The following is a 26,257-nucleotide window of genomic DNA, read 5'->3' as shown; positions in this document are numbered from 1 at the left end:
CTCCCACATGCCTCTCCATACGCACATACCTTCGCCTACACGTGTTCTCGCACCCACCGCCGGGCACGTGCGGCCTCGGCGCTTGTGCCCAGTGGGGCTCCCTCCAATTGCTGGGGCTGCCCAGCAATGGGGTGCAGTGGGGGCACCCCTGCCCAGGAGCTCCGTGCAGGCAGCTCTGTGGTGTCGGGCAGCAGGTCCTGGGGGTGCAGCCTGTCTGTGCCAGGGGGGCACATCCCCACAGCCCTTTGGGGAGAGGTCTCCCTGGAGCTGCCCTGCAGAGCCATCCCGAGGCAGGGCTGCAGCCTCGGCAGCTCCGTGCTGAGCACCCCTCCAGCCTCTGGGAAAGGGGCTTGGGAGGAGGCTCTGCTGGGAGCCAGCCCTGGTTATTGGCTCCCACAGTGTGTCCCAGTGGCTCACCAGGAGCTCAGTTAGAGCCATGTGGACTCTGTGGCTCTGATCCCTTTGCAGCTCTGGCCCTCGCATCCCCTTTTAGCCAAGTGTTTTTCCAGACTTCCTTAGAAGCACCTGAAAAGCAGGATTTGTTTGGGGAGCTTCTTTTTCCCAGGCCCCAGCGTGGCTTCTGCTGGGCAGCCCCACTTTCCCAGGGTTCTGCTTTCTCTGGGTTGTTTCCACCCCCCAAGTTTTCCCTTGTGCCGGGGGAGACCCAACCACACCTTAAATCACTCCTGTGATAAGGGACGGGGTGACTCACTGAGAGTGCTTCTCCTGGCCCTCCTGCCACAGGGACCTCATTTAGCTCATTTGCAAGGCAAACAGCTCTGCCAGCCCACGCTGGCCTGACATCCTTCCTTGTGCAGGGACTGCCTTTGGCTGTGGGGTCACTGGGGGGCTGAGTGCAATCTGTTTATATGGGGTGATTGTGTCTCCAGGTGCTGCTCACGGGTGTCACATTAAGGGATGGACACCAATGTTCTGGGGTGGAGGTGCAGCCCCTGACTGAGCCCCCCCTGCTCCCAACCCCCCAATAGCACAAACCCTCTCTGCAGTGGGCGTTTGCTCCTGAGCAGGAAAAACATCCCGGGAGGGGTGGGGACCTCCAGTGCTGGGCTAGGTGGGAACGCTGAGCCAAGATACCCAAACCAGCTGCAGTGTGATCAGCCCAGAGGAGATCACCTAAGGAGTCCTGTGGGCAGAGAGAACTGGGCTAAGGGCGGCCACGCTGCTGGTCACAGTGCCCTGGGAGTGACACGGTCCCCCGGGAGAGCTGGGGGGACAGCTTGGGTGTACTGGAGAGGCCAGAAGTGGTTCTGGGAACATGGGAAGTTGCCTCGGAGGATTTTATTTGCTGCCCCATCCCTGGGGGCTCCCAGGACCCAGTGGGGGCTCGGGACTGGCAGCAAGGGCTCCCATGAGGAAGGGTTGGTGGCAAACCCCCCTGGGTGGTGAGCGGCTGTTTCTGGTGAAACAACACCTTTGGGAGCTGTACCTGTGGTTGCAGGTGGATTTCGGGTGGAGCAGCTCAGGGAGATGCAGCTGGTTAAAGGGTAACTCCAGCTCTGCCGGGTCAGGACGAACCTGTCTCTGCAGGGAGGAGGAGGAGGAGGAGAAGGAGGAGGAGTCTGAGTCCTCCCGGCACAGGGACAGCGGGGAAAAGCTGCATTTTTGTGGCTGCCCTGTGCTCATTCACTTTATTCTTATTCCTCCCTGGGGGATTAGTGCCCACTCTGCACCCTGAGGGTGCTGGCAGGGCTGACCTGGCCCCATGCCCAACAAGGACCTCTCCTCCTCCTCTTCCTCACCTCCAGGGGTCGGTGGGCTTTGTAGGGGTGTGCTCCTGCCTGATTTGTGTCTGTCCTTTTCCCAGAGCCCTCCTTCCCTGAGCACCCCTGGACCATGGAGTGCTGGAGCTCCCCTTGGCACCGTGTGTGCCGTGCCCTGGGAAGGCCCTTTCCCAGCCCAGGTTCCTGCAGGAGCAGCAGCTCCACGTCAGCCCCAGCTGGCCCCTGTCCCCGGGGAGCTCAGGGGGTCTGACAGTGGTGGATTTTGGCAGCACTGGATGAGCTGCTGCTCCCCTGACCTCGGGGAAGGCTCTGCCTCACACGGGGCCAAGCACGATGGCCCCGGGCCAGGGAGTCACTTTGTGCTCAGAGTTTGGAAGCACCAGAAAGCCCCTCTGGAACCGGTGAGGGCTCCAGGGCTTAAAGCTGGCCAGGTGCTCACCTGTGCCTTGATGGGCTCACCAGTGCAGGGTCCGGCCCCTCCTGCTCCCTGGGGTAGTTTGGAAAGGCAAAGCGTGACCTTCCCAGGCTGCATCCAACCTCCTGCCTCGCACAGGAACCTCCTCCCGGTGCTCAGACACCAACAGCCCGTTTTCTCCTTCACACCTGGGCAGTGAGTGCCCTCACGTGCCCGGCTCCCACACATCCCCGATGCTCTGAGGGCAGAGGGAGCTTCCATGGCCCATCCTGCTGCGGGAATGCTGGTTATTTTATTAGCAGGAGCATGTCCCGGCTCCAGCCGCCTCCCAGGTGACTCATGTCCACCCTGTCAGAATCCTTTATTTTCTGCAATTTTTAACTGAGGAATGTTAGTCCAGAGTATCAGTTTAATAAAAAGAACACTTTGCATTCCTGCAGAGAACGTAATCCTAGGATTAAAGATGCTGAAACTGCCTTGAGATCATTAACTAATTAAGACTTGCAGCCTGGCAGGTCACTGTCTCTAATCCTGCCTGGTGGATGGTGATGCCGGGCACAGGGAAGGCGGGTGAGCGCTGTGGCACAGCCAGCACTGAAAATGAGCCTCCTGGGAGGCTGTGACAGGGGAGGATTTTTGGATTTTAAAGTGCAGAGGTGAATTGAGCCCTCTGCCTCTGTGGGCTCTGGTGGGAGCCGGGCACATGCCAGCTCCTCCTGCTGCTGAAAGCGGGCGAGCGGGTACAGCCTGTCTGGCTGGAGCACCCAGTTCCCCTGGGAGCCTCACAGGGATGAGCTCCGGGTGTCCCAGCTCCAGGAGCCTCTCGGGTGATGCTCAGCCCTCTGTGCTTTGGGTGCTGGGCAGATCCTCGTGTCGAGTCGTGCTTTGCTGTTCTTGGTAACTTTGAAAAGCAACGTCCCCTCCATCCCAAAATCGGTGCCCAGCACCCAAGGCCAAGGCTGTGGGATTTTACTGAATGCTGGGAAAACAAAGAGGTGGGCAGGGAGGAGGCACAGAGCCCTGATCTGATGGGCAGAGCCTGCAACTCTGATCAGATAATAATTAATAACTGGGTTTGGAGGGCCCTGCCACCTCCATCTGCAGCACCTGCACCCTCCGTGTCCCAAGTGGGATGAGTTCCCAGCCAGAGAAGGAGATCTCTCAATGAAAGTTGAACTCGTTACATTTTTGCTGGGTTAACTGCAATAACAGCAGCCAGCACACTGTGCCCGGGGGGCACTGGGCTCAGCCGGGAGCTGGAGCTGGGCAAGGCAGGATCCCCTCTGGCAGAGCCTTGGCACGGGTCACTGAGCAAAGGGCCTGCAGTGGCTGACATGAACCACTGTGGTTCTTTACTGTGATCTGTATCAGCCCTGTGTGCCCCGAGGGATCGGGGCGGAAAACACCCATGGAGTGAGGGCTGTGGTGGGAAATGAGGGGCACCTGTAAAAGACCCATGGAGGGAGGGCTGTGGTGGGAAATGAGGGGCCCGTGTTCAGAGCAGGCACCCGAGAGTGGCTCCAGGAGCCAAGTGCTCGTGCGTGAAATATTAATGGAGTGCAAATGGGTGGGAAGTGGGAGATAGAAGTTTGGATGCTGTTGCTTGGGCCAGGTGATGGTGGCACGATTGTGGTTTCAGGCACAGCCTCTCCCCTCTGTCATCCCTCTGTTCCTGACCCTGCTCCCGCTTTTTGTCTGGTGCAGGCTGGTGGATGATCGGTGTGTGGTGGAACCGGCTGCCGGGGACCTGGACAACCCCCCCAAGAAGTTCCGAGGTGAGCCTGGGGCAGCTCCATCACTGCTGTGAACGGCCTTGGGGATGATGGTGGCCCTGAGCATCCGGGACAGGGACAGGGACTGGGGGTCTGGGAAGTGCTGGCTTGTCCATACCAGGGATAGGGTCTGGGAAGTGCTGGCTTGTGCCTGCTGCCCCATGTACTTGGGATGCTCTGAACTCAGGGAAAGGTCTGAGTGTCTCAGTTGAGTTTGAGTGCCTGGAGCTTATAGCCAAGGAGTGTACAGAGAGCTGTGAAATCTCCCCAGACCTGTGACTGTGGGGTTGCATTTGGGGTTGCTTTAGGGCAGCCGTTCCTTTCATCCCAGCTGCTGTCATTTCGGGTCCTATTTTAAAAAAAGCTTTTTAAATATCAGTTCCCCCCTCTGCATTGTGCCCCCACCTTTTCTCTGGGTGCATTAACAACCCATCCAGCAGCTCCCAGCATCCCACAGCCCAGGGAGCCGTCCCATTTCCTGGGCATCAGCGGACTTTCCCCTGGGGCTGGATGGGAAGAGCTGGGAGCAACCTTGTCCCAGCAGCCACTCCATCCCTTGCCTGGCCATGGGCGGGTGTCGAATCTCTTTTCCAGGCACAGGTTTGGTTGAGGCTCAGCCCTGCTCCCTGCAAACCCTATCAGGATATCCAGCTGCTTGTTTTAATGGCCGGAAGGGTCTCGCTCTGCCTGCTCGATAGCCATCGCCTCGAGCCCTGGAAACAGCGGGCTGAGCTCTTCCCTGCGGCAGCAGCCAGAGCCCGGGCAGGATTTTCATGTGCTGTGGCCGTCCCCATATCCTGTGGCCAGACCCTGCCCTATCCTGCGCCGTGGTGAGCGGGATGCAGGTCTCCCTGGGGCGTCCCGCTGGGAAAACAGGGCCCTTCTCCCGAGGTCAGGTCCAAAAGGTTCTTTGGAAACGCCAAAACCCACCCGGGAGCCTGTTCCTGCGGCCCTGCCCTCAGGAGACGCTCCACACCTCTCAGTTATTTGCTTTCTTTCTGCGGTTTCTCCCCCCTCCAAGGCTCTTCCCAGCCCAGTTCAGGCATGAAAGGAAAAGCAAATCCAGTGCTTCCACCCTGTGCTGAGCCAGCGTCGGGAGGCTCCCAGACAAGGGGCAGTGAGACCCTTGGCTGTGCCACTTCCTGCAGTGCCCCCCGTGCCTCGTGTTCCCCAAGGGTTTGCAGGAGGTTTTGCCCCCACGACCGTTCTGGGCCGGGTCAGGTCAGCCCCTCATCCCCTGCTGAGCTGCTCCTGCAGGGCAGTGCTGACGTGGGACCTTCCCCCGCCTTCCCTCTTTTCCGCCCACCATCCATCTTGCAGAAAGCTGTCGATGCTTTGGCCCAGATGCCCAAATCTCCAGCTCCCGACACAAACTGTGCTGGAGACTTTCTGTGTGGAAACCTCGCCGTGCCTCAGTTTCCCTCCTCACAAAGCCAGGCTCAGCACTGAGCCGGGGGCAGCCCCGTGGGCAGGGCGTGCGTGGAGCCAGGGCTCGGATTTGGACCCAGCTCCGAGTGGCTTTGCTGGATTATTTTCCCTCTCCCCAGTTCCAAATTCCCACCGGGCCCTTTTGCAGCCTAATTAGTAACGTGGTGGAAGTGCCCTGGGGGCCGCAGGTACCCTGGTGAGGCCGCAGGTGCCCCGGTGTGCTCACAGGTACCCCAGTGTGCCCGCAGGTACCCCGGTGTGCCCTCAGGTGCCCCGGTGTGGCCGCAGGTGCCCCGGTGTGGCCCAGGTGCCCCAGTGTGCCCACAGGTGCCTCGGTGTGCCCCCAGGTACCCCGGTGTGCCCGCAGGTATCCCGGTGTGGCCGCAGCCCCGCTCGGGGCGGTGGGCACGGGCAGTCAGGCGCGGCAGCTCCCGCGCTCCGGCGTCACGGGCTCCCTGGCACGGGATGTGCCGCTGGCAAACAGACCTGCAAAACGAAACGTGAAACTTGGCCCTGTCCCAGCGGCCCCGGCCGGTGAGAACCGCGCTCGGCACTGTTTGCCCGGCACTCCCAGGTAAATAAATACGCTCTCGCCGGCGCCTCGGGCCCGCGGCCAGCCAGGGAAGGGACTTTTTCATTTTCTTTTTGTGTCTGAAGGTTCTGGGCTGCTATTTCAGGCATAATTAGGGCGATTCAGGCTGCAGAGCCCTTCCTGCCCTCACCCTGCACAGCTTTCAGCCGTGGAAGGGGTCTGGGAGATGTGAGTGCCTCCTTGTCTCCAGACATCTGCTCTCCTGCTTCAGTTCCCAAAGCCTGGATCTGGGTGTCTGTGCTTCCTGCCCCCCAACCGGGAGGAAAACAGACAAACTGGGACAATCTGCAGAGCAGGGAGTCACTGGAAGCATTTGGAGGAGCTGGGATGCATCTCGTGCATCCTTTAGGACCTGAAATGCAGCTGCTGACACGCAGATTTTGGGATGACGCGTCCGGCACGGGTGATCAAAGCTCTCTGAGACTGTTCTGGAGGGATGGATGTGTGTATCCCAATGGCATGGCCACCACAGGGTTCATCCACAGCCTCTGCAGGCTCTGGGTGTCCCATGGTAACAAGGGATGTGGAGATGGCTGCTCGTGTCCTGACCTCCCTCCCTCCTGGATCCCTCCCAGTGGGATCCTCTCCTCCTTTGGTGCAGCTGGGCTTCATCAGAGCTTCTTCTCCCCCAGAAGTTTTCCTTCCCAAATAGCACAGCCATTTCCGATGGGAGTACTTCTAATCATGAGTCCAAGAAGTGGAGTAATTCCTGGACTCATCATTTATCCTGATTTAAAACTCACCCTCCAGCCAATACACGTGTCCCCTCCGTGTCTCCCTCGGACCCCCGGCAGCGGATGGGGTTGTGGTGGGATGGGGGGACCATCTCCCAGTGGTGCTGCTGGGACAGGAGCTGTGTCCTGGAGCAGCCCTCGCTCCTGTCCCACTGGGGACACACTGGTGGCTGCTGCAGCCTCACACTGCCTGCTCTGCTCCCAGATTGCCTCTTCAAAGTGTGTCCCATGAACCGCTACTCCGCCCAGAAGCAGTACTGGAAGGCCAAGCAGACCAAGCAGGACAAGGACAAGATTGCAGATGTGGTGCTGCTGCAGAAGCTCCAGGTGAGAGGGGTGAGGGACCGTCCTGCCCAGAGCAGGCAGTCCCTGAGGGCTGGGTGGGTGATCACATGCAGACCTCTGGTGATGTTGGTTTTGGGATGAGGGGGGTTTTCCACCTGCCTTTCCCCCTTGCCCCATGCACAGCCATCGTTGTCTCACCCTCCTGATGCTCCTTGTGCAGAAGAGCTGTGGCAGAGTGGGCAGAGGAGCTCTGTGAGCACAGCCCTGCACCCCCCAGACCCCTCTCAGCACCCCCCAGCACCTCTCAGCACCCTGAGTGTGCAGGAGGGAGCCCTGCGGCCAGGACGTGCTCCAAAGGGCTGTGGAAGGGAAAGGCTCCTGTTGACTTCCCCGAGGTTTGGCCAGGGCCCATGTCAAACATTGCACAATGGCCTCAGACAGCTGGCGAGGCCCCGCGGATGATTCATAAAACTGAGGCTGAGGAGAGATTCACTAAATCATCTCATCGGGCCCCCAGCCCAGCCCAGCTCCACCGGCCCAGCTCTGCCGTGGGCAGGGGGGGCTGAGCAGGGTCAGGACGGGGTGTCCTGCCCTGGGTTGGAGGTGCTGGGACAGGGTCTGTGCCTCCTGCCCTGTCCAGCCCTACGTGGTCCCTGGCACGTGGAAACACCATTTTCCTGCTCCCGTTGGACTGGGACGTGTAACGTCACAGCTGCCCCGGCCAGGGCTGGACCCAGAGGCTCATTGCTGAGCCTGATTGATTGCACCTTGGTTAGGGTTTGTCTTAAAGAGATTCTGCCGTTTCCTTGCTGCTTCCCACTGCTCCTGGTGTTTCCATTGGTGTCCTGAGTGGAGCCAGGGCTGGAGGGAGCTGAGCCCAGCTCTGCCCCTGCAGCCACAACAGCCCTGTCCCATCCTGGTGGGTGCTGGGCTCCAGCCTGCAGTTTATCAGGGAGGCTGAGAAACAGGCTGAGAACATCTCCAGCCCATGGAGATGATTCCCTGAGGCAGGAGCAGCCAGGTCTTTAGTGGAGAAGCCCTGCCAGGCAGTGCCCATGGTCGTGTTTCCGAGCCCATGCTCTTCACTGTTGTTTTTACGTGGGTTTAAGGCTCCATGTTTTCCTGGCTGACTGATCCCAGGTGCAGCCCAGGGCAGTGCAGACAGGCCGTGGGGGCTTTCCCTGCTCCCACCCTTGTGTGCATCCCTGGCACCCATCCTTGGGCTCAGGGACAGACCCCATCCCATCCCAGGGGCAGGCTGGGAATGTCAGCCCTGTGGACTCACATGCTTGGGGCAGCCAGTTCCCACTCCCACCCCACTGCTGTGGCTAAGGAGTTGCTCAGATCTGGATGGAGATTTAGCATATCCTGTGGTGCTGGATCTCTTACCAGAGCTGTGTTGCTCCATGGGGTTGTTGTTAAACTCCCAGAGCCACATCAGTGCAGGGTTTCTTGGCAGCAGGTTTGTTTTCCTGATGGCAGCAGCCACCACTGCAGGGCTCACATCCCTGGGTGGCTGTGTGGGGTGGGAGGGTTACCCTGGCTGGCACCCTGAGCTCTGTGGGGACCCCTGCCAGGCACATTCAGAGCCCTCACCTGCTTGGCCACTCACAGACCCACTGGCCCATCCTCCCAGTGCCAAGCTGTGATTCCAGATGTTTCGCAATTCCTCTGCCCCCAAGTGAAAGGGGGTGAAAGCAGGATGGGGAAGGGCAGAAGCTCTCCCAGCTCCATCCCTTGCTGCTGTTTCCCACCCCAGCAGCGAGGGAACACTGTGCTGGTGCTGCCCAGGCTGTGCCCAGGCTGGCGCCGGCGCTGTCAGCACCCCCTCACCATTCCCAGATCCGCTGTGGGAGCAAGTTCCTGCCTCGCTCCGTCTGTGTCAACATCACATCACTGCTCCCACTGCCAGAGCCACCGCATGGAAAATGTCTGTGGTTTTGGAGAGGGGCTGCAAGTGCTGCTGAGCAATTCACTCGTGGGGACTCATCCTGCTGCATCCACTGCAGCAGGTCTGGACCTGCTCCATCTCTGGGCACAGCACTGCTGGCACCTCTGGCACAGGGCCCCTGGTTCTTTGGTTTTGGCACTGCCAGGAGCCCCCAGTGCCCACGGCCCCTGTGGTGGGTGTGCTGCCCCAGTCTCCAGTCCTCTTTCAGTGCTGCCCCCCCAGACCTGGTGTCTTGGGGGAATTCCGGGGCCATTTTGTCCCTGTCCTAATTTTTGAAGTCCCCAGTTTATGTGAGGTCTCTTCTCACATGAGTTTCATAGGGCTGCTCAGGGCCACCCCGTGGTGCCGGGCTGGGCTCTCGGAGGGCCACGTTGCCCATTCTCCGGAGGGCAGAGGGATGCTGATCCTCCCGGAGCTGAGGAGGCTCTGGGATTTGCTCCTGGGGAGGGACGAGGGTGCTGCTACACTCAGCTCTTCTCCTTTTGGATCAGCACGCGGCCCAGATGGAGCAGAAGCAGAACGAGACGGAGAACAAGAAGGTGCACGGGGACGTGGTGAAGTACGGCAGCGTCATACAGGTACTGACCGGGCACTGCCCGTCCCCCGCGCTCCGGGGCTGGGGGGGCACGGATCTGAGCCAGGCAGCTGCTGGGCAGGGGCTGGGGGGATCACTCTGGGAGGCCTCGGGGGCTGCACTGCCACAGCTCACCCAGTGTTTGCTCCTCCAGCTCCTGCACATGAAGAGCAACAAGTACCTGACGGTGAACAAGCGGCTGCCGGCGCTGCTGGAGAAAAACGCCATGCGGGTCACGCTGGATGCCACCGGCAACGAGGGCTCCTGGCTCTTCATCCAGCCCTTCTGGAAGCTGAGGAGCAACGGGGACAACGTGAGGAGCCCCTAAATGACACTGTACAGAGAGCACCGTGCCAGGGCTCGGCTCCCCGCCCGGTGCCCGCTCTCACCCTCGCTCCCCCTTTCCCATTTTGCTCCCCAGGTAGTCGTGGGAGACAAAGTCATCCTGAACCCCGTCAACGCCGGGCAGCCGCTGCACGCCAGCAACTACGAGCTGGCTGACAATGCTGGCTGCAAGGAGGTACTGGGGGGCCTGGGCAGGGCTGGTCTCAGGGCTTGCCTGTTGTTTTCCCTTCTTCTTCCTTTCTCTCCTTGCCCCAGGGATCATGACCGTGCTCTTTTGCTCCTTAGGTGAACTCTGTCAATTGTAACACCAGCTGGAAAATCAACCTGTTCATGCAGTTCTGCGACCACATGGAGGAAGTGCTGAAAGGGGTAAGGAAGGAGGTTTGGCTGCTCAGACCTGGCAGGCTCCAGGGAGGCAGCCCCAGTCCCCTGCGGGGACAGGACGTGTGAACAGCCATTTGGCTCTGTGACAAGGGCAGAAAGGAGGTCCTACCTTGAGGACTGTAATTTCTGGGAGAATTTATCACTTGGAGAACAGAACAGCAAGCAGGAGGGGGATATTTTAGTATCTCGTGGCAGCAGGTACCTGAGGGCATGAAATTACCCTCTGCCTCAGGGTGTTAAATTGGCTCTCGAGGACAAGCCGAGGCCCACGCGGTGCTGCAGTGAGGCAGTGGCTTCAATTCTCAACTGCTCAGCCCTGCAGCAGGGCTGGCTCTTGCCTGGGAAAGGAACTTTCCCTGCTGAGCTATTGTTCGGGGCCAAGGTCCTCCAGGAAGCAGCTGGATGGATGTGGATTGTTATGATCTTACAGACCTTCATCCCCAGGCGCTGTGCTTACCCCAAAACTTCCCACATCCTCCTTCCCGGGGCGTTAATGCCTTAAACACGCTGGTGAGCAGAGCCTCTGCCCACTCTGAGGGTGTAAAGTGATGGGTTCACATCCCTTTGTATCCGGGGGTGGGAGCAGAGGAGTCACCTGCCTGGGTGACAGGAGTGATGGCAGTGCAGGGTGTCCCATGTCCCCATGCAAGGTGCCCTCCCTGGGCTCCAAGGACTGTTTGTGCTGCCTGAGGCAGGTTTTAGCACAGCTCAGGTAGGTCAGGTGGAAAGAGTGACAGTGCCCTGCCATCCTCAGGGTCCCACAGTCCTGCCACACAGCTGGGAGCTGTGCTCTGCTCTGGAGCATGGATGGGGGGAATCCCATCCCCTTTGCAGGATAGGGACGGGTCACAGGAGGAGATAAATCACCTTGTAGGAGAGCCATGGAACAATTTCTTCACTGAATGAGTGGTTAAACGTTGGAACAGGCAGTGGTGGAGTCACCATCCCTGGAAGTGTTCAAAAAGCCAGCAGATGTGGCACTTCACAGCATGGTTCAGTTGGCACTGGTGGTATTCGCACGAAGGTTGGACTTGATCTTGGGCGTCTTTTCCAACCTTAATGATTCCATGATTGTTTGTCCCTGGGCCTCACCGCCGTGTCCTGGTGCAGGGGGATGTGGTGAGGCTGTTCCACGCCGAGCAGGAGAAGTTCCTCACCTGTGATGAGTACAAGGGCAAGCTGCACGTCTTCCTCCGCACTACCCTGCGGCAGTCGGCCACCTCGGCCACCAGCTCCAACGCCCTGTGGGAGGTGGAGGTGAGCAGGGAGGGGATGGAGAGTGTGTTTGGAGGATTTTGGGGTACCTGCGTGGGCATCCCAGTCCCTCAGCCCCACGTACTGAGCTCTGCTCTGCCTCTCCCAGGTGGTCCACCACGACCCGTGCCGAGGGGGAGCCGGGCACTGGAACGGCTTGTACCGCTTCAAGCACCTCGCCACGGGCAACTACCTGGCAGCAGAGGTAAGGGGTGGGCAGAGGGGTGCAGGAGCATGCCCTGCCCTGGAGAGGCTGTGCCACCCCCTAGCAAAGGCAGTGCCCACCTGGGGCAGGGCAGCAATGCCCTGCATCGCCTCTGGCCCCGTGGCTCCTCTTTGCTCACAGCAGACGTTGGCACCAGGGCTGTGAACATCACACTGACCTGGTTGTGGGGCTGGGCTTTGCCCCCTGAGATCCTCTGCCCTGTGGTGAAGGGGTTCACTTGCCAAAATGGCAGTTTCTGGCTCCTTTTCTGGCCCAGGGGCCCAGGAGGGGGGTGGTTGGGGCTTTTTGTTGCTCACCCTGTTCCAAGGAACTGAGTGGCACAACCCGGTGGTGACTCATCCTGCTGTCCTTGCCTGGGGAGGGTGGGGGCAAAATCTGGGGCTGGAAACACCATCTGCCAAGTTTTTTCACTCCTATTTAAGGCAGCTCAAGGCCTCCTGATAGAGGCATGAAGGAGCTGCTGCACTTAGATAATGTGGTTTATTTGACACTGGTGAGCTGCCACGACCAAGGGCTGTGCTCTGCTGCCAGGGAAGCAGGGGCATCCTGGGGACACCGTGTGCCAACGTGCTCCCTGACTGGAGAAGACACCCAAGGGCAGCCCCTAGGGCCCTTCCACCACTGCGGGGTGGAAAACAGCAAATATTGGTGCCCTGAAATGGGTGCTTTGAACCCAAAGACACTTGGCTGACATCTGCAGAGGGAAGAAGACCTCAGACTGACCCCCATCCTGGGCTGATGCTGCTGGCAAGGCCAGCATTGCTCACTGAGAGCTCAGCCTGGAGCCTCCAGAGAGTTCTTGCAGCCACACAGAGCCCGGGTCTGCTCCCTGGGGCTCCCCCTGTCCCCCTCAGGGGGCCAGAGCCTCGGGCACTGGGTGCAGGTCACGTCCTCCAGCCCCACCCGGGCAGGTTTCCTCTCTGTGACGTGTTCAAGGAAGGCAGGAATAGGGATTACACCCCGTGCTCAGGGGTTTGGAGGGACCTGGTGGGAGGACTGACAGCTGTCTTTCATCTCCCTCTTTAACTTTCCAGGAAAACCCAAGTTATAAAGGAGACGTGGCTGAGCCCAAAGCAGTGCCCACGGTGAGCTGTGTTGCAGCCCCGCTGCAGAACCGCTGCTGCCGCTGCCCCGACCCCGCCGGCCCTGGGCCAGTGCCCCAAAGCAGGGAAATGCCCCAAAACAGAGCCCATGGGGGATGTGCCCGTGCCTGGGGCCGAGGCCGCCCCACTGCCAGCACAGCTTCCCACAGCCCACACTTAGAGCAGTGTCCCCTGTCCCGCCCGTGACAGGACCCTGCCGAAACCTGGCACGGGGGGCCCGGTGCATGGTGGCTCCCCAGGCCACGGGGAAGTGCCGGTAGAGAGAGAGTTGGACGTTCAGGGGGTTTTTTTCTTTGCTGCTGGTGAGGTTCGGAGATGGGGGGGCCTCGTAGCTCAGGTGCCTCACGCCGCGCTTGTGCTCTGCAGCCCCTCGTGCGCGCGCGGCTCAGCCCCGCGGCCGAGCGAAGCTTCTGCTGCGTGTGCCCTGTGCCACGGGGCTCTGGGCACTGCGGGGAGCCTGGGCCCGGCCCCACAGCGGGCTCAGAGCCCCCGTCCCCGTGCAGGGCAGCAGCAGCCGCGCCAGCCGCAGGAACACGGGCGAGAAGATCAAGTACCGGCTGGTGGCCGTGCCCCACGGCAACGACATCGCCTCCCTCTTCGAGCTGGACCCCACCACGCTGCAGAAGACGGACTCCTTCGTCCCACGGTATGTCCCACGTCCCATGGAGGGCCCGGGGTAAGGAGGGGAGGCTTCAAGGCGTGGTGTGAAAGTTTGGGCGGTCTGTCCTTACGGGGGCTGTGCGGGGGGAAGGGGTGGGTGCTGCTGTGTCCCCATGGGGGTCACTCACCAGGACGTTGTGCTGTTTGCAGGAACTCCTACGTGAGGCTGCGCCACCTCTGCACCAACACCTGGATCCAGAGCACCAACGTGCCCATTGACATCGACGAGGAGAGGCCCATCCGCCTCATGGTGTGGCCCCACTCCCTCCTCCTATGCCCAAACTCATCCCCTGTGTCCAATAGCTCTTTGTGTGCTCCTGCCCTCCCAGCACCCAGGCCTTTCCAGGGACTGAAACACCCTGGAAGATCCAAAGGGACCAGCCTGGAGCCCATCCTAGTCATCTAGAGCCCATCCCTGTCACTTAGAGCCCACCCAGCCCTCCTGATGGGGACAAACCGGGTCACTGGCGTCAGCTGGGTGGTGGCAGATTGTGGGGACACGCTTGACACTGCCCTGTGTGTGTGATGCTGCTTCTCTGTTGCTTCCCAGCTGGGCACGTGCCCCACCAAGGAAGACAAAGAAGCTTTTGCCATCGTCTCTGTGCCTGTGTCCGAGATCCGGGACCTGGACTTCGCCAACGACGCCAGCTCGATGCTGGCCAACGTGGTGGAGAAGATGAACGAGGGTTTCCTCAGCCAGAACGACCGGAGGTAAAGGGCTGTCTCCCCTGGGAGCTGGGGCTGGGCTCCTCCAAGGGCTCCCCAGCATCTCTGCAGGATAAGGCCCCTGCCTGGCCCTGGTGCCAGCGCTGTCTTGCTTTCCTGCCCACATCCCAAATCCACGCCTGCTTCTCCCAGGAGCCTGGCGAGGAAACCCGATAAGGGCCCGGCCCCGCTCCGGCCCCTCCTTTGCTGCTAGAAAAATATCCGAGGGGCTGGAGATGGCCCCACGATAGGGGCAGCCACATTAGTCACTGTATTATTTTTAGGTGGGTGGGTTCCTGGTGCTTCCTGAGCAAACACAGATCCCTGCGGGACAGAAGGAGCCGCTTCCGCCCTGCCAGCCCTCCCCGTGCAGGTCCCTCGGGGTGACCAAGGGGGCAGAGGCATTTAATGCAAAATCCCTGGCACGAGCCATGGGCAAAGCCCCTGGCATTTACCCTGGCACGTATAGGAACCATAGGGGCTGGAGATCCAGCCGTTGAGCTCCATCAGGGAGTGGAGGGTTGGGCAGCAGCTTCCCTGGCAGGCTTCTGAGACCCGACAGGGGCTCTTTGGTCCCTCAAAACCCACCGGCATCACTGCAGGGACCCGAGGCTGGGCAGGTGGGCAGCCCCCAGCCCACTTGCACTGTGCCCCCTCACAGGTTCGTGATCCAGCTGTTGGAGGACTTGGTGTTTTTCGTCAGTGACGTCCCAAACAATGGCCAGAACGTGCTGGACATCGTGGTGACCAAACCCAACCGGGAGCGGCAGAAGCTGATGCGGGAGCAGAACATCCTGAAGCAGGTGGGTGTCCCTGGGGCCCTGCATCCCAGCAAGGCAGGGTCCTGTGCAAATGTCCCATCCTGTCCAGGGTCACACTGGGGACCAGAGGTCTGGAAAACCCCATGGAGCAGGCTCTGGTCTCCAGGTCACGCCCCAGGGGTGCACCAAGCCTGCTGTCCAGCCATGCACAGGGGTGGAGCAGGACACAGCACTTACCTTTGCTTTTGGGCAGATCTTCGGGATCCTGAAAGCCCCCTTCAAGGACAAGGGCGGGGAAGGGCCCCTGGTGAGGCTGGAAGAGCTGTCAGACCAGAAGAACGCTCCCTACCAGTACATGTTCCGGCTGTGCTACCGCGTGCTCCGGCACTCCCAGGAGGACTATCGCAAGAACCAGGTGCTGGGGGGCGACCCCCCATCCCACCCCGTGTTTCAGAACCCCGGGGCACTGCCAAGGTCTCGGTGGGGCAGGGGGCACGTGCTCACCAGCTCTCTGCCCCTGCAGGAGCACATTGCCAAGCAGTTCGGGATGATGCAGTCCCAGATCGGGTACGACATCCTGGCCGAGGACACCATCACGGCCCTGCTGCACAACAACCGCAAGCTGCTGGAGAAGCACATCACCAAGACCGAGGTGGAGACCTTCGTCAGCCTCGTGCGCAAGAACCGCGAGCCCCGGTGGGTGTCCGGGGGGGCCGTCCCTCAGGGCCCTGGGATGGGGGCTGGGGACCCCCAGGACCCCTCTCACAGCAAGCTGCCCCTGCTCGGCAGGTTTCTGGACTACCTGTCGGACCTGTGTGTGTCCAACCACATCGCCATCCCCGTCACCCAGGAGCTGATCTGCAAGTGTGTCCTGGACTCCAAGAACAGCGACATCCTCATCAAAACGGAGTGAGTGCCCCAGGGAGGGGCTTTCCACGGGGGGGTTGGTGCCTGGTCCTGCCTCCACCAGCTCCTGTGGTTAAACCCCATCACCCCTTGAGGTGCAGCCGCTCCATCCACGGGAACATCTCCAGATTTGTCCCTTTCCTGTCCTAGGCTGAGGCCGGTGAAGGAGATGTCCCAGTCCCACGAGTACCTGAGCATCGAGTACTCGGAGGAGGAGGTCTGGCTCACCTGGACGGACAAGAACAACGACCACCACGAGAAAAGCATCCGGCAGCTGGCACAGGAGGCCCGGGCTGGCAATGCCCATGATGAGAATGTCCTCAGCTACTACAGGTGATGATCCCGTGGCATCTTCTCTCCAGGTGAGGGTGTGAGGGTTGCACGGCCTCACTCCCTCTCCCCCTCACCCCTGGGCAGGTACCAGCTGAAGCTCTTTGCCCGCATGTGCCTGGACCGCCAGTACTTGGCCATCAAGGAGATCTCCCAGCAGCTGGGAGTGGACCTGATCTTCCTCTGCATGGCAGATGAGATGCTGCCCTTCGACCTGCGGGCGTCCTTCTGCCACCTCATGCTGCACGTGCACGTGGACAGGGACCCCCAGGAGCTGGTGATGCCCGTCAAGTTTGCACGACTCTGGACCGAGATCCCCACGGCCATCACGATCAAAGAGTGAGACACGCTGGGGCTCACGGGGGCTGTGAGGGGCAGGGCAGGAGGAGGGCAGGGCAGGAGGAGGGGTGGCAGATGCCGTGGCAGGGGCTGGGAGGGGAGCGTTTGTCGAGTGACTTGGGTGGGTCTCAGCCCTCAGAAGGAAGTGGGAAATCTGTCACGAGCATCACTGCTGGCCACGATGGCTCAGCAGCTGCCTGGACAGTGCTCCTGCCTGGAGGAGGAGACTCGTTGCCACCCAGCTCACCCCGACATCTCCCCCGGCAGCTACGACTCCAACCTCAACGTGTCGCGCGACGACAAGAAGAACAAGTTTGCCAGCACCATGGAGTTTGTGGAGGACTACCTCAACAACGTGGTGAGCGAGGCCGTGCCCTTCGCCAACGAGGAGAAGAACAAGCTCACCTTCGAGGTGCGAGTGCTGCCGGTGTCCCTGGTACTGGCAGGGGGTGACACGGTTTGTGTCACTGCCTGTGCCACGACCAGGGCTGTGCTGGGCATCCCTGGCCCCCACGTTTGATTCTCCTGCCCAGCCCTGAGCACGGTGAGGTCTGGAGTTCTGGAGTTGCCTTGTCCTTCCCCAGGTCGTCAGCCTTGCCCACAACCTCATCTACTTCGGGTTCTACAGCTTCAGCGAGCTGCTGCGCCTGACACGGACCCTGCTGGGCATCATCGACTGCGTCCAGAACCCCCAGCTCATGATGCAGGCGGTCTACAACGACGAGGTGACGGGTGAGTCCCTGTCCTTAACCAGGAAGGGCTTTTCCATGGTCTGCCCAGTGCTCTCCAGTTTTGGTTGCAAGAAAACAAGCCACTGGTTTGCTGACAGGGAAGCTGTGGCTGGGTGGGCACTGGCTGTGCACTGTGGGGAGCCCTTGGCCGTGCCAGAGAAACATCCAGTCCCTCCTACTCGTTCTCTGGTGAAATCTACACCATCTTCCAGTCTAAGGGGGTCCTTCCTTGGGCCTCTGCCACCTCCCTCTCCATCCACACTAACTCTGCCTGCTGTGGCTGCCTCTGCAGGGAAGAACGTGCGGAGGTCGATCCAGGGCGTGGGGCAGATGATGACCACCATGGTGCTGAGCAGGAAACAGTCCATCTTCAGCCCTCCAAGCCTCAGTGCTGGGTCAGCCCCAGAGCAAGTGGACAGAGGGAGGAGCATTGAGAACGAGAACATTGTGGTGATGGAGACCAAGCTGAAGATCCTGGAGATCTTGCAGGTTGGAGCCAGTGGGGCTGTGATTTTCTGACACAGAAGGACTGTTGGCATGAAGAGGGCACTCACTTCTGCTTTCTTTTTCCTCGCTGCTCCCAGTTCATCCTGAACGTGCGGCTGGACTACAGGATCTCCTACCTGCTCTCTGTCTTCAAGAAGGAGTTTGTGGAAGTTTACCCCATGCAGGACAGCGCGGCCGATGGGACGGCTCCAGCCTTTGACTCCACAAGTAACTCTCCCACTTTGCTCCTGGTGCACCCCCAGCTCAGCAAACCCACGGGCTGGCAGGACACAGGTGGCAGAGGTGGCAGCTCCAGCAGCCTCTGCTGCCAGCAGGGAGTGTGGGGTGGGATGAGGTGCCTGCCGTGGGTGCTCGGGGCAGGGGCAGGGAGCTGGGTTGGTTCCTGTGGGTTCCTTCCAACACCAGGAAGGTGCTGGGCACCCCTTTCACTGCCTCCCTCTGCCCTCAGCTGCAGCCATGAACCTGGACCGGATCGGCGAGCACGCGGAGGCCATGTTCGGTGTGGGGTGAGTTATCCTAGGGACAGGAGGGCTCTTCTCCTCCTGGCTATCCTGCCGAGGCTGGGAGCTGCAGGTGATGAGGGAGAGGAGGCTCTGAAGGCTGCTGGAGCCCCGGGGGGTGACTGAGCACAGGGGAGCTCCCGCGGGGCTGTAACGCTGCCATCCCGGCTGCAGGAAGTCGAGCAGCATGTTGGAGGTGGATGACGAGGGAGGGAGGATGTTTCTGCGCGTGCTGATCCACCTGACGATGCACGACTACCCCCCGCTCATCTCCGGCTCCCTGCAGCTCCTCTTCAAGCACTTCAGCCAGAGGCAGGAGGTCCTGCACACCTTCAAACAGGTGACCCTGGGGGACGCTGCTCTGGAGCACCCTGAGTGCCCCACGCTTGCCTGTGGGATGGGGCCTGAGAGGGAGGTCTGGGAGAGAGGAGGGGAGTGGGGTTTGTACCCCAGACTGGAAACCCCTGGGAATGTCGCTGCAGGTTCAGCTCCTGATCTCAGCCCAGGATGTGGAGAACTACAAGGTGATCAAGTCTGAGCTGGACAAACTCCGCACGATGGTGGAGAAATCGGAGCTCTGGGTGGACAAGAAGGGCAGCAGCAAAGGGGACAGCACGGTGGAGGGGAACAAGAAGGAGAAGAAGGAGGTGAGAGCCCTGAGCAAGACCCTGGGAACTGGGTGGGGAAGCAGTGGGAGGCAGAGGGGGGCTCACCTCAGTCCAACCCCTCACCCCTCTCAGAGGGCCATGCACCCTCTCCCTGGAGGAGGAGGAGGCTCCAGGAGGGTCCTGGGGGTGTGACTGTGCCCAGTGGGAGCCTGGTGCTGTTGTGTCCCTTGCAGCACGGTGCCGACGAGGAGGTCATTGCTCCGGGAGAGAAGAGCAGCGAGAACTATCAGATAGTCAAGGGGGTGAGTGAGACCAAACCCCACCTGCAGGGCTGTTCCCAGGGGCACGGCTGGGTGCACCTGCAGGAAGGGATGGAATCCTGGGGTGATTTTCAAGCTCTTCTGGGGTTCAGGAGAAACGAGTCCAAGCCAGGGCTGTGAGTGAACCTTGCTCTGGGGGGACGGGAGGGGACTGGGGGGGTGACAGGTATGAGGGCTCTGCGTGGGGCTGCAGGGAGGACTTGTGAGGGGGTGCCAGGGAGCACTTGGGTTTATGGAGGAAGCATCTGGACTGCAAGCAAGCCCCAGTGCTGGTGGCCATCCTGAGGGGCCCCACGCTCAGCTCCTCTCCGTGGTGGTCCCTCTGTCCCAGATCCTGGAGCGGCTCAATAAGATGTGCGGGGTCGGGGAGCAGGTCCGCAAGAAGCAGCAGCGGCTGCTCAAGAACATGGACGCCCACAAAGTGATGCTGGACCTGCTGCAGATCCCGTATGAGAAGGTGGGTGGGCAGAAACCCACTGGTCCTGAGTGCCCAGGGACCCCCCTGCGTGGTGGCTGCAGGCAGTGGGGCAGCATCTCCTGCCGCTCTCCATCCTTCCCAGCTCTGGGTGTTTCTCCTTCCTCAGGGAGATGCCAAGATGATGGAGATCCTGAAGTTCACCCACCAGTTCCTGCAGAAGTTTTGTGCTGGCAATCAGGAAAACCAGGCCCTGCTGCACAAACACCTCAACCTGTTCCTGACCCCGGGGGTAAGGGGGGGGCACTGAGGGGTGATCACAGGGAGGAATTCAGTGCCACTCCTGGGGCTGAGAGCGAGGGATGGAAAAGCCAGGAGGAGACCCTGGAGAGGAAGGGACAGGGCAGGGGGGGGCTGTTGCTGCAGCCCCCAGGCCTCACTCTGTGCCCCGGTCCACAGCTGCTGGAGGCAGAGACGATGCAGCACATCTTCCTCAACAACTACCAGCTCTGCTCGGAGATCAACGAGACGGTGCCGCAGCACTTCATCCACTGCGTGGCCACCCACGGCCGCCACGTGCAGTACCTCGACTTCCTGCACACCATCATCAAGGCCGAGGGCAAGTACGTCAAGAAGTGCCAGGACATGATCATGACCGAGGTGAGCACCAGTCCCTGCCAGCGGGGTGGGACCAGGGGCTGTGCCAGGGCATCGCTCTTGGAACCTGCACCATTGGCTTCTTCCTTGAGGAAGAGCTTTCCAGCCATGCTGGCTCCTCCCTGGAGTAAGAAACATCTCCAGGAGCCCAATGCAAGGTCCAAGAGGCAGTTTTGGAGTCCCACGAGCTGTGATTTTTGATTGCACTGCAAATGCCCGGTTTTCCCTGCAGACTCATGTCCCTGTCACCCTTCACTGTCCACTGCTGTCCCCCTGCTGCAGAGGACACCATTGGCCTTGGAGGTTTCTGACCCTCCTTTTGCAGAGTGGTGACCACTGCCCCTTCCCTGCAGCTCACCAACGCCGGGGACGACGTGGTGGTTTTCTACAACGACAAGGCTTCCCTGGCCACCCTCCTGGAGATGATGACGGCGGCCAGGGACGGGGTGGAGGAGAACAGTCCCCTGATGTACCACATCTCCCTGGTGGACCTGCTGGCTGCCTGTGCCGAGGGCAAGAACGTCTACACGGAGATCAAGTGCACGTCCCTGCTGCCCCTGGAGGACGTGGTGCGGGTGGTGACACACGAGGATTGCATCACGGAGGTACGGGGGGCCCATCAGGGGGTGATGGTGGCTTTGCACCAGCTGCCTTCTGATGATGCCCCTGCCCCTGACTCTTATCCCCCCGGCAGGTGAAGATGGCCTATGTGAACTTTGTCAACCACTGCTACGTGGACACGGAGGTGGAGATGAAGGAGATCTACACCAGCAACCACATCTGGACTCTGTTTGAGAACTTCACCCTGGACATGGCCCAGGTGCACAGGGAGGGTTGGGTGGGAGGGATGCAGCAGCAGTGGCTCAGATGGGGACAGGTTGGTGTCCCCAAGGCTCCCTCAAAGCCGCCCGTGGGACGTGGGCACAGTGAGAACTCGTGCAGCTGCTACTGTAGGAGCTGGGGAGTGGTCAGGGCTCTCTGTCATGGACTCAGGAGCTGTGTCACCCACCACGTCCGTCAGCTCAGCACAGTCCTGGCAGCACCATGTGCCAGCAGCATCTGGCCAGACGTGAGCCCCCTGCCCTGGTGCCATCAGCACCCTCCCTGTGCTCACAGATGTGCAAGAAGCGGGAGAAGCGCCTGCCGGACGCCACGCTGGAGAAGTACGTGCTGACAGTGGTGCTGGACACCATCAACGCCTTCTTCAGCTCCCCCTTCTCGGAGAACAGCACCTCACTGCAGGTGACAGGGCACTGCACAGGAGGGTGGCCGGGGGAGGAAAACAGCTCCTCCAGCCCCCCAAAACGAGGTTTGGACACCTTGCGCTGACACACACCTGCCTGCTTTCTCCTTCAGACCCACCAGACCATCGTGGTGCAGCTTCTCCAGTCCACCATGAGGCTGCTGGAGTGCCCCTGGCTGCAGCAGCAGCACAAGAGCTCGGTGGAGTCCTGCATCCGCACGCTGGCCATGGTCGGTAAGAGCTGCCCCACAGCCGTGCCCAGTGCCCACGGGACAAGGGACACAGCCACCCTGGGCTGCCTGAGCCCCAGCAGGGAGCAGGAGCCACCATCCCTCCTGCAGGGATGCCCCAGTGAGGGGCTGCTGCCTGGGAACGGGGAGGTTCATCTCCAGGCTGTGCTTTCTCTTGAGCTGCAGCTCAGCACAGCCAGGGTGGTGTGGGGATAACTGGAGCCTGGGCTTGGCTGGGAGCTCCCTGGTGTGTCCCTGCCTGGACACAAAGCCAGCATTTATGGTGGTTTTCCCTGGCCAGGGCTTTGCCCTCAGCGTGCAGCTGCCTGACTCAGGATGAGGGTTGTTAGCACTGAGTCACTGTGGAAAGGATTGCTGGTGGTTGGGCACTGGGTGGGGATTTCCCTTTGGAATTCAGGGCAGGGTGCTTACAACATCTCCATGCTGGGCTTTCCCAACCAAAAAGTGTAGCTGCTGCCTCCTTCCACCCGATGCTGGGCTGAGGGTGCTGGGGGTGATGTTGTGCTGCAGTGGGAGGGATGGGTGCAAACACTCTGGCCCCCACTGGCCTAAAGGAGTTTATTCCTGTGTTTAACCCAAATCTCTGCTGCAAATGAAGTGAATGCTGGTGAAGGGGTGCCTGCCTGGCCCCAGGCAGGGTGGTGGGACACAGCTGGGTCGGGGCTGTGCCCAACCCTGGCCCCGTGTCCCACAGCCAAGAGCCGCTCGATCGCGCTGCCCATGGACCTGGACGCCCACGTCAGCTCCCTGCTCAACAGCAGCTCCAGCAGCACCGTGCAGAGGAACACCTCCAGCTACAAGACAGCCACACGCACCTTCCCCCGCGTCTCCACCACCCCCAACCAGTGGGACTACAAGAACATCATAGAGAAGCTGCAGGTCAGGGCAGGGAGGGGGTGACGTGGATCAGGTGGCAGGAAGGTGCTGGCATTGCAGGGGCCCTCTGCCATGCCTGTGGCTCCTGGACGTGCTCTGGCCCTGAAGGTGTGTGCTGTGGCTTCTAGGACATCATCACTGCCCTGGAGGATCGTCTGAAGCCGCTGGTGGAGGCTGAGCTGTCCGTGCTGGTGGACGTCCTGCACCGGCCAGAGCTGCTGTTCATGGAGGGGACGGAGGCGTTCCAGCGCTGCGAGAGCGGGGGGTTCCTGTCCAAGTGAGGGCCAGGGGGTGCTGGGAGTGCTGGGAGGGGCTGGGTTGTGCCTGGAGGGTGGTGGGATGGTCCCTTCAGGGGCCCTCTGGTCCCTCCCAGCTGTGTGACAATGGCTTTGCTGTGCCAGGCTGGTGCAGCACACCAAGGACCTCATGGAGACGGAGGAGAAGCTCTGCATCAAGGTGCTGAGGACACTGCAGCAGATGCTGGTGAAGAGGAACAAGTACGGTGAGAGGGTGAGCATTGTGGGCCCATGGTGCCTCCAACAGCCCCTCTTTCCAGGCTGGCAGAGCCCTCCCATGCACCCAGGGGTGCTCAGCCAGTTCTACCCTGGCACTGGCCCTGCCCCAGGACACTCGTGACGTGTGTTTGTCTTGGCAGGGCAACCTGCTGAGGAAAACACTCATGAACAATTACCTGCAGAACAAGAGGTCCAGCTCCAAAGGGGAGATGGGGGATGCTGCTGGGGGAGGTGAGTGCCCCTCTCCTGCTCTCCCCCGCCTCTCTGCACTGCTCGCACACATCCAAGTCCTGGCTCCCGATCCATGACGGGGTCGGGCCTGTAGGTAGTTGTTATGACCCCACATCCATGGGAGTAAAGGATTTGGGGAGATGAAAGGATGGACTGAGGTGCCCCAGCAGTGATGTAGCTGTGCTGGTTCTCCTGCACTCCCACACCATCACATCCATCGTGTGCTCCCACACAGGCCAGGACCAGGACTGGTCTGCCATCGCCGCTGTCCAGTGCCGGCTGGACCGGGAAGGGGCCACCAAGTTGGTGGCTGATCTCATCATGAACACCAAGAACGAGAAGATCTTCCAGGAGAGCATCCTGCTGGCCATCCGGCTGCTGGACGGCGGCAACACCGAGATCCAGGTGCTGGGGGGATCGTGCAGCCGGGGTTTGGTGCGGGCAGTGTGACAGTTCCACCACAGGGACGGCGTGGGCACAGGCAGGGCTCAGCCCTGGGCGGTGGGTTTGGCCAAAGTACCTCTTGGTTGCCTGTGTTTGTGCCAAAATCTGATGGTTTGAGCTTTCCAGCTTTGTGGCTGGATCTGTGGAGGCAGTGGAAGGGGCAGGTGGTTCCAGGTTATTTCTGGAGTCCTGCTGATGCCCTCTGCCGGGTATTCCTAAAATGGCTCAGGGCTGTGGCTCTTGGACGGGAACTCTGGGGTTATCCCAAATCTTTTTTCACAGGGAAGCTGAAAAATAGTATGTGAAAAACCCAGTGGGGTTCCAGGCAAACCCCAGGTTCTCTCAGACAAGGTCTCGCGTGCTGAGGCTGCCAGCTCAGAGGGGCAGGCAGGGACAGCTTGGACCCCGTGGTGGAGACCTGAACAACTGTCCCTCCCTCCTCCCAGAAATCCTTTTACAACCTCATGACGAGCGACAAGAAGTCTGAGAAGTTCTTCAAGGTTCTGCACGACCGGATGAAGAAGGCGCAGCAGGAGACCAAGTCCACGGTGTCGGTGAACATGAGTGACATCGGGAACAAGCCTCGTGAGGACAAGGACGAGCCGGACCCTGGCCCCAAAGGTACCGTGTGCCCTCGGCAGGGCCGGCACTGGCTCTTGGGCACCCCGGTGCTGACGGGTGGGATCTCCCCCCAGGACGAGGAGACACCTTCCTGCTGCCCGGCACCCCCACCCGGTACCCCATGGCCGTGGGGTTTCGGAAGGGCCACGACACGGGGGAGCAGGGCCAGAACAACGAGATGGGGGTGACGGTGCTGATCATGGAGCCCATCCTGCGCTTCCTGCAGCTGCTCTGCGAGAACCACAACCGGGACCTGCAGGTTGGCTCTGGGGCTCCCGGGCTCCGGGGGTCAGGCTGGGGTGGGGCAGGGCTGGGCTCTGCCCCAGTTTGGTCCCAAAAAGCCATTGCACCAGTTGCTCTGTGCCTCAGTTTCCTCACCTGCACCATCCCCTGGGGATAACTTGGTGCTGGGGAAGGAGCCATTCGTGGCAGGACTGGCTGTGGGATTGAGTGCTGCTCTCCAGGGCTGTAGGTTACAGGGGTGGTCCCAGCCCAAATATCCATCAAAATGCAGCTGGAGGGGTGTTGGCAGAGGGATCAGGACTGGTCCCCAAGTGGTGCTATTTGGCCTCATTCCTGGGCTTTGCTCGACAGAACTTCCTGCGGTGCCAGAACAACAAAACCAACTACAACCTGGTGTGTGAGACACTGCAGTTCCTGGACATCATGTGTGGCAGCACCACGGGGGGCTTGGGGCTGCTGGGCCTCTACATCAATGAGTACAACGTGGCCCTCATCACCCAGACCCTGGAGACCCTGACCGAGTACTGCCAGGGGCCCTGCCACGAGAACCAGGTCTGGGGGTCTCTCTGAGGGTCCACGGGGGGGATGTGTGGGAAGGCAGCAGAGGCAGGGACGGGGTTTGGTTTCAGGGTGTGAACAGGAACAGAACGTGAGCAGGGTCACAGGGCTCCTGCCCAGGTCATGAGCTGCTGCTTGGATAGAAAATGTGGGGATGCAAACAGGGGTAAAGGGCTCAGTGGTGTGAACGGTGCCCTTTGCAGGGAGATGGAGCTTTGGGGCTCCTGGGGTGACGGGCAGAGCCAGGGCTGCAGGCAGGGCAGTGTTTGGGACCGGGGCTGTGCTGGAGGGTGAAGCTGGGAGGACTGGCAGGGTCTGTGCAATAACTCACTGCCTGGCTCCCCCAGAGCTGCATCGTGACCCACGAGTCCAACGGGATCGACATCATCACAGCCCTGATCCTGAACGACATCAGCCCCCTCTGCAAGTACCGCATGGACCTGGTGCTGCAGCTGAAGGTACCCAGAGCCCCGGGCTGGGGTGGTGGGCACACGTGTGTGTGTGTGTCTGTGTGTGTCACTGCACGTGTGTGTCACTGCACGTGTGTGTCACTGCACGTGTGTCACTGCATGGACTCGCTGGCAGGGTCACAGGCTGTGCTGTGGGGTGAGGTGCTCACTGCAGAGGGGACCCTGCTCGTGTCAGACCCTCGGGTGTGGGAGCACATGGGCTCGGTGGGACAGGGCTGGTGCTTCTCCACCACACGAGGCTCAGGTGCCTCTGGCACAGGGGGTTCTGCCCACCCCTCAGCCCTGGGCAGTGGCAGGGCACAGCTCCCCTCAGCAAGGGCTTCTCCTCACCAGGACAATGCCTCCAAGCTCCTCTTGGCCCTCATGGAGAGCAGGCACGACAGCGAAAATGCCGAGCGGATCCTCATCAGCCTCCGCCCGCAGGAACTGGTAAGGGAACTGGGAATGCCCCAGCCTGGCCCCACTGAGCCCCCAGCCCTTGGCTGAACTTGTGCCTCAGGTCCTGCTGCATTTTCTGGTTTGCATCTGATACCCATCTCACTTGCTTGGTCCTTCTGCTCC

At 60.7% G+C, this 26,257-nt stretch overlaps 1 protein-coding gene across 1 annotated transcript in view; it reads left to right on the top strand.

Annotated features, from left to right (window-relative positions):
• Positions 1 to 26,257, top strand: part of ITPR3 (inositol 1,4,5-trisphosphate receptor type 3) — a 36,400-nt gene that overhangs the window by 1,456 nt on the left and 8,687 nt on the right. Inside the window, exons 2-44 of the mRNA XM_051809007.1 lie at positions 3,862 to 3,932; positions 6,889 to 7,010; positions 9,411 to 9,497; positions 9,648 to 9,806; positions 9,915 to 10,013; positions 10,124 to 10,207; positions 11,333 to 11,479; positions 11,586 to 11,681; positions 12,737 to 12,787; positions 13,309 to 13,451; positions 13,616 to 13,715; positions 14,016 to 14,176; positions 14,832 to 14,973; positions 15,185 to 15,346; positions 15,455 to 15,627; positions 15,721 to 15,840; positions 15,988 to 16,170; positions 16,255 to 16,506; positions 16,774 to 16,918; positions 17,091 to 17,238; positions 17,530 to 17,726; positions 17,822 to 17,951; positions 18,193 to 18,250; positions 18,419 to 18,584; positions 18,727 to 18,891; positions 19,086 to 19,154; positions 19,504 to 19,629; positions 19,757 to 19,879; positions 20,047 to 20,247; positions 20,598 to 20,849; positions 20,939 to 21,064; positions 21,361 to 21,486; positions 21,601 to 21,721; positions 22,433 to 22,617; positions 22,743 to 22,891; positions 23,016 to 23,124; positions 23,270 to 23,360; positions 23,596 to 23,765; positions 24,251 to 24,425; positions 24,500 to 24,684; positions 25,020 to 25,220; positions 25,574 to 25,684; positions 26,030 to 26,125. Of these exons, the coding sequence (XP_051664967.1) occupies positions 3,862 to 3,932; positions 6,889 to 7,010; positions 9,411 to 9,497; positions 9,648 to 9,806; positions 9,915 to 10,013; positions 10,124 to 10,207; positions 11,333 to 11,479; positions 11,586 to 11,681; positions 12,737 to 12,787; positions 13,309 to 13,451; positions 13,616 to 13,715; positions 14,016 to 14,176; positions 14,832 to 14,973; positions 15,185 to 15,346; positions 15,455 to 15,627; positions 15,721 to 15,840; positions 15,988 to 16,170; positions 16,255 to 16,506; positions 16,774 to 16,918; positions 17,091 to 17,238; positions 17,530 to 17,726; positions 17,822 to 17,951; positions 18,193 to 18,250; positions 18,419 to 18,584; positions 18,727 to 18,891; positions 19,086 to 19,154; positions 19,504 to 19,629; positions 19,757 to 19,879; positions 20,047 to 20,247; positions 20,598 to 20,849; positions 20,939 to 21,064; positions 21,361 to 21,486; positions 21,601 to 21,721; positions 22,433 to 22,617; positions 22,743 to 22,891; positions 23,016 to 23,124; positions 23,270 to 23,360; positions 23,596 to 23,765; positions 24,251 to 24,425; positions 24,500 to 24,684; positions 25,020 to 25,220; positions 25,574 to 25,684; positions 26,030 to 26,125 (5,977 nt within the window). The remainder of the gene's footprint in view (positions 1 to 3,861; positions 3,933 to 6,888; positions 7,011 to 9,410; positions 9,498 to 9,647; positions 9,807 to 9,914; positions 10,014 to 10,123; positions 10,208 to 11,332; positions 11,480 to 11,585; positions 11,682 to 12,736; positions 12,788 to 13,308; positions 13,452 to 13,615; positions 13,716 to 14,015; positions 14,177 to 14,831; positions 14,974 to 15,184; positions 15,347 to 15,454; positions 15,628 to 15,720; positions 15,841 to 15,987; positions 16,171 to 16,254; positions 16,507 to 16,773; positions 16,919 to 17,090; positions 17,239 to 17,529; positions 17,727 to 17,821; positions 17,952 to 18,192; positions 18,251 to 18,418; positions 18,585 to 18,726; positions 18,892 to 19,085; positions 19,155 to 19,503; positions 19,630 to 19,756; positions 19,880 to 20,046; positions 20,248 to 20,597; positions 20,850 to 20,938; positions 21,065 to 21,360; positions 21,487 to 21,600; positions 21,722 to 22,432; positions 22,618 to 22,742; positions 22,892 to 23,015; positions 23,125 to 23,269; positions 23,361 to 23,595; positions 23,766 to 24,250; positions 24,426 to 24,499; positions 24,685 to 25,019; positions 25,221 to 25,573; positions 25,685 to 26,029; positions 26,126 to 26,257) is intronic.

Source organism: Manacus candei, unplaced genomic scaffold (assembly GCF_025592945.1).
Source record: "Manacus candei isolate 608988 ecotype Guabito, Panama unplaced genomic scaffold, ASM2559294v1 h1tg000073l, whole genome shotgun sequence".
In the NCBI taxonomy this organism is placed as follows: Eukaryota; Metazoa; Chordata; class Aves; order Passeriformes; family Pipridae; genus Manacus; species Manacus candei.
The sequence above is the reverse complement of the archived record's forward strand: the minus strand, read 5'-3'. Positions and strand labels throughout refer to the sequence as shown.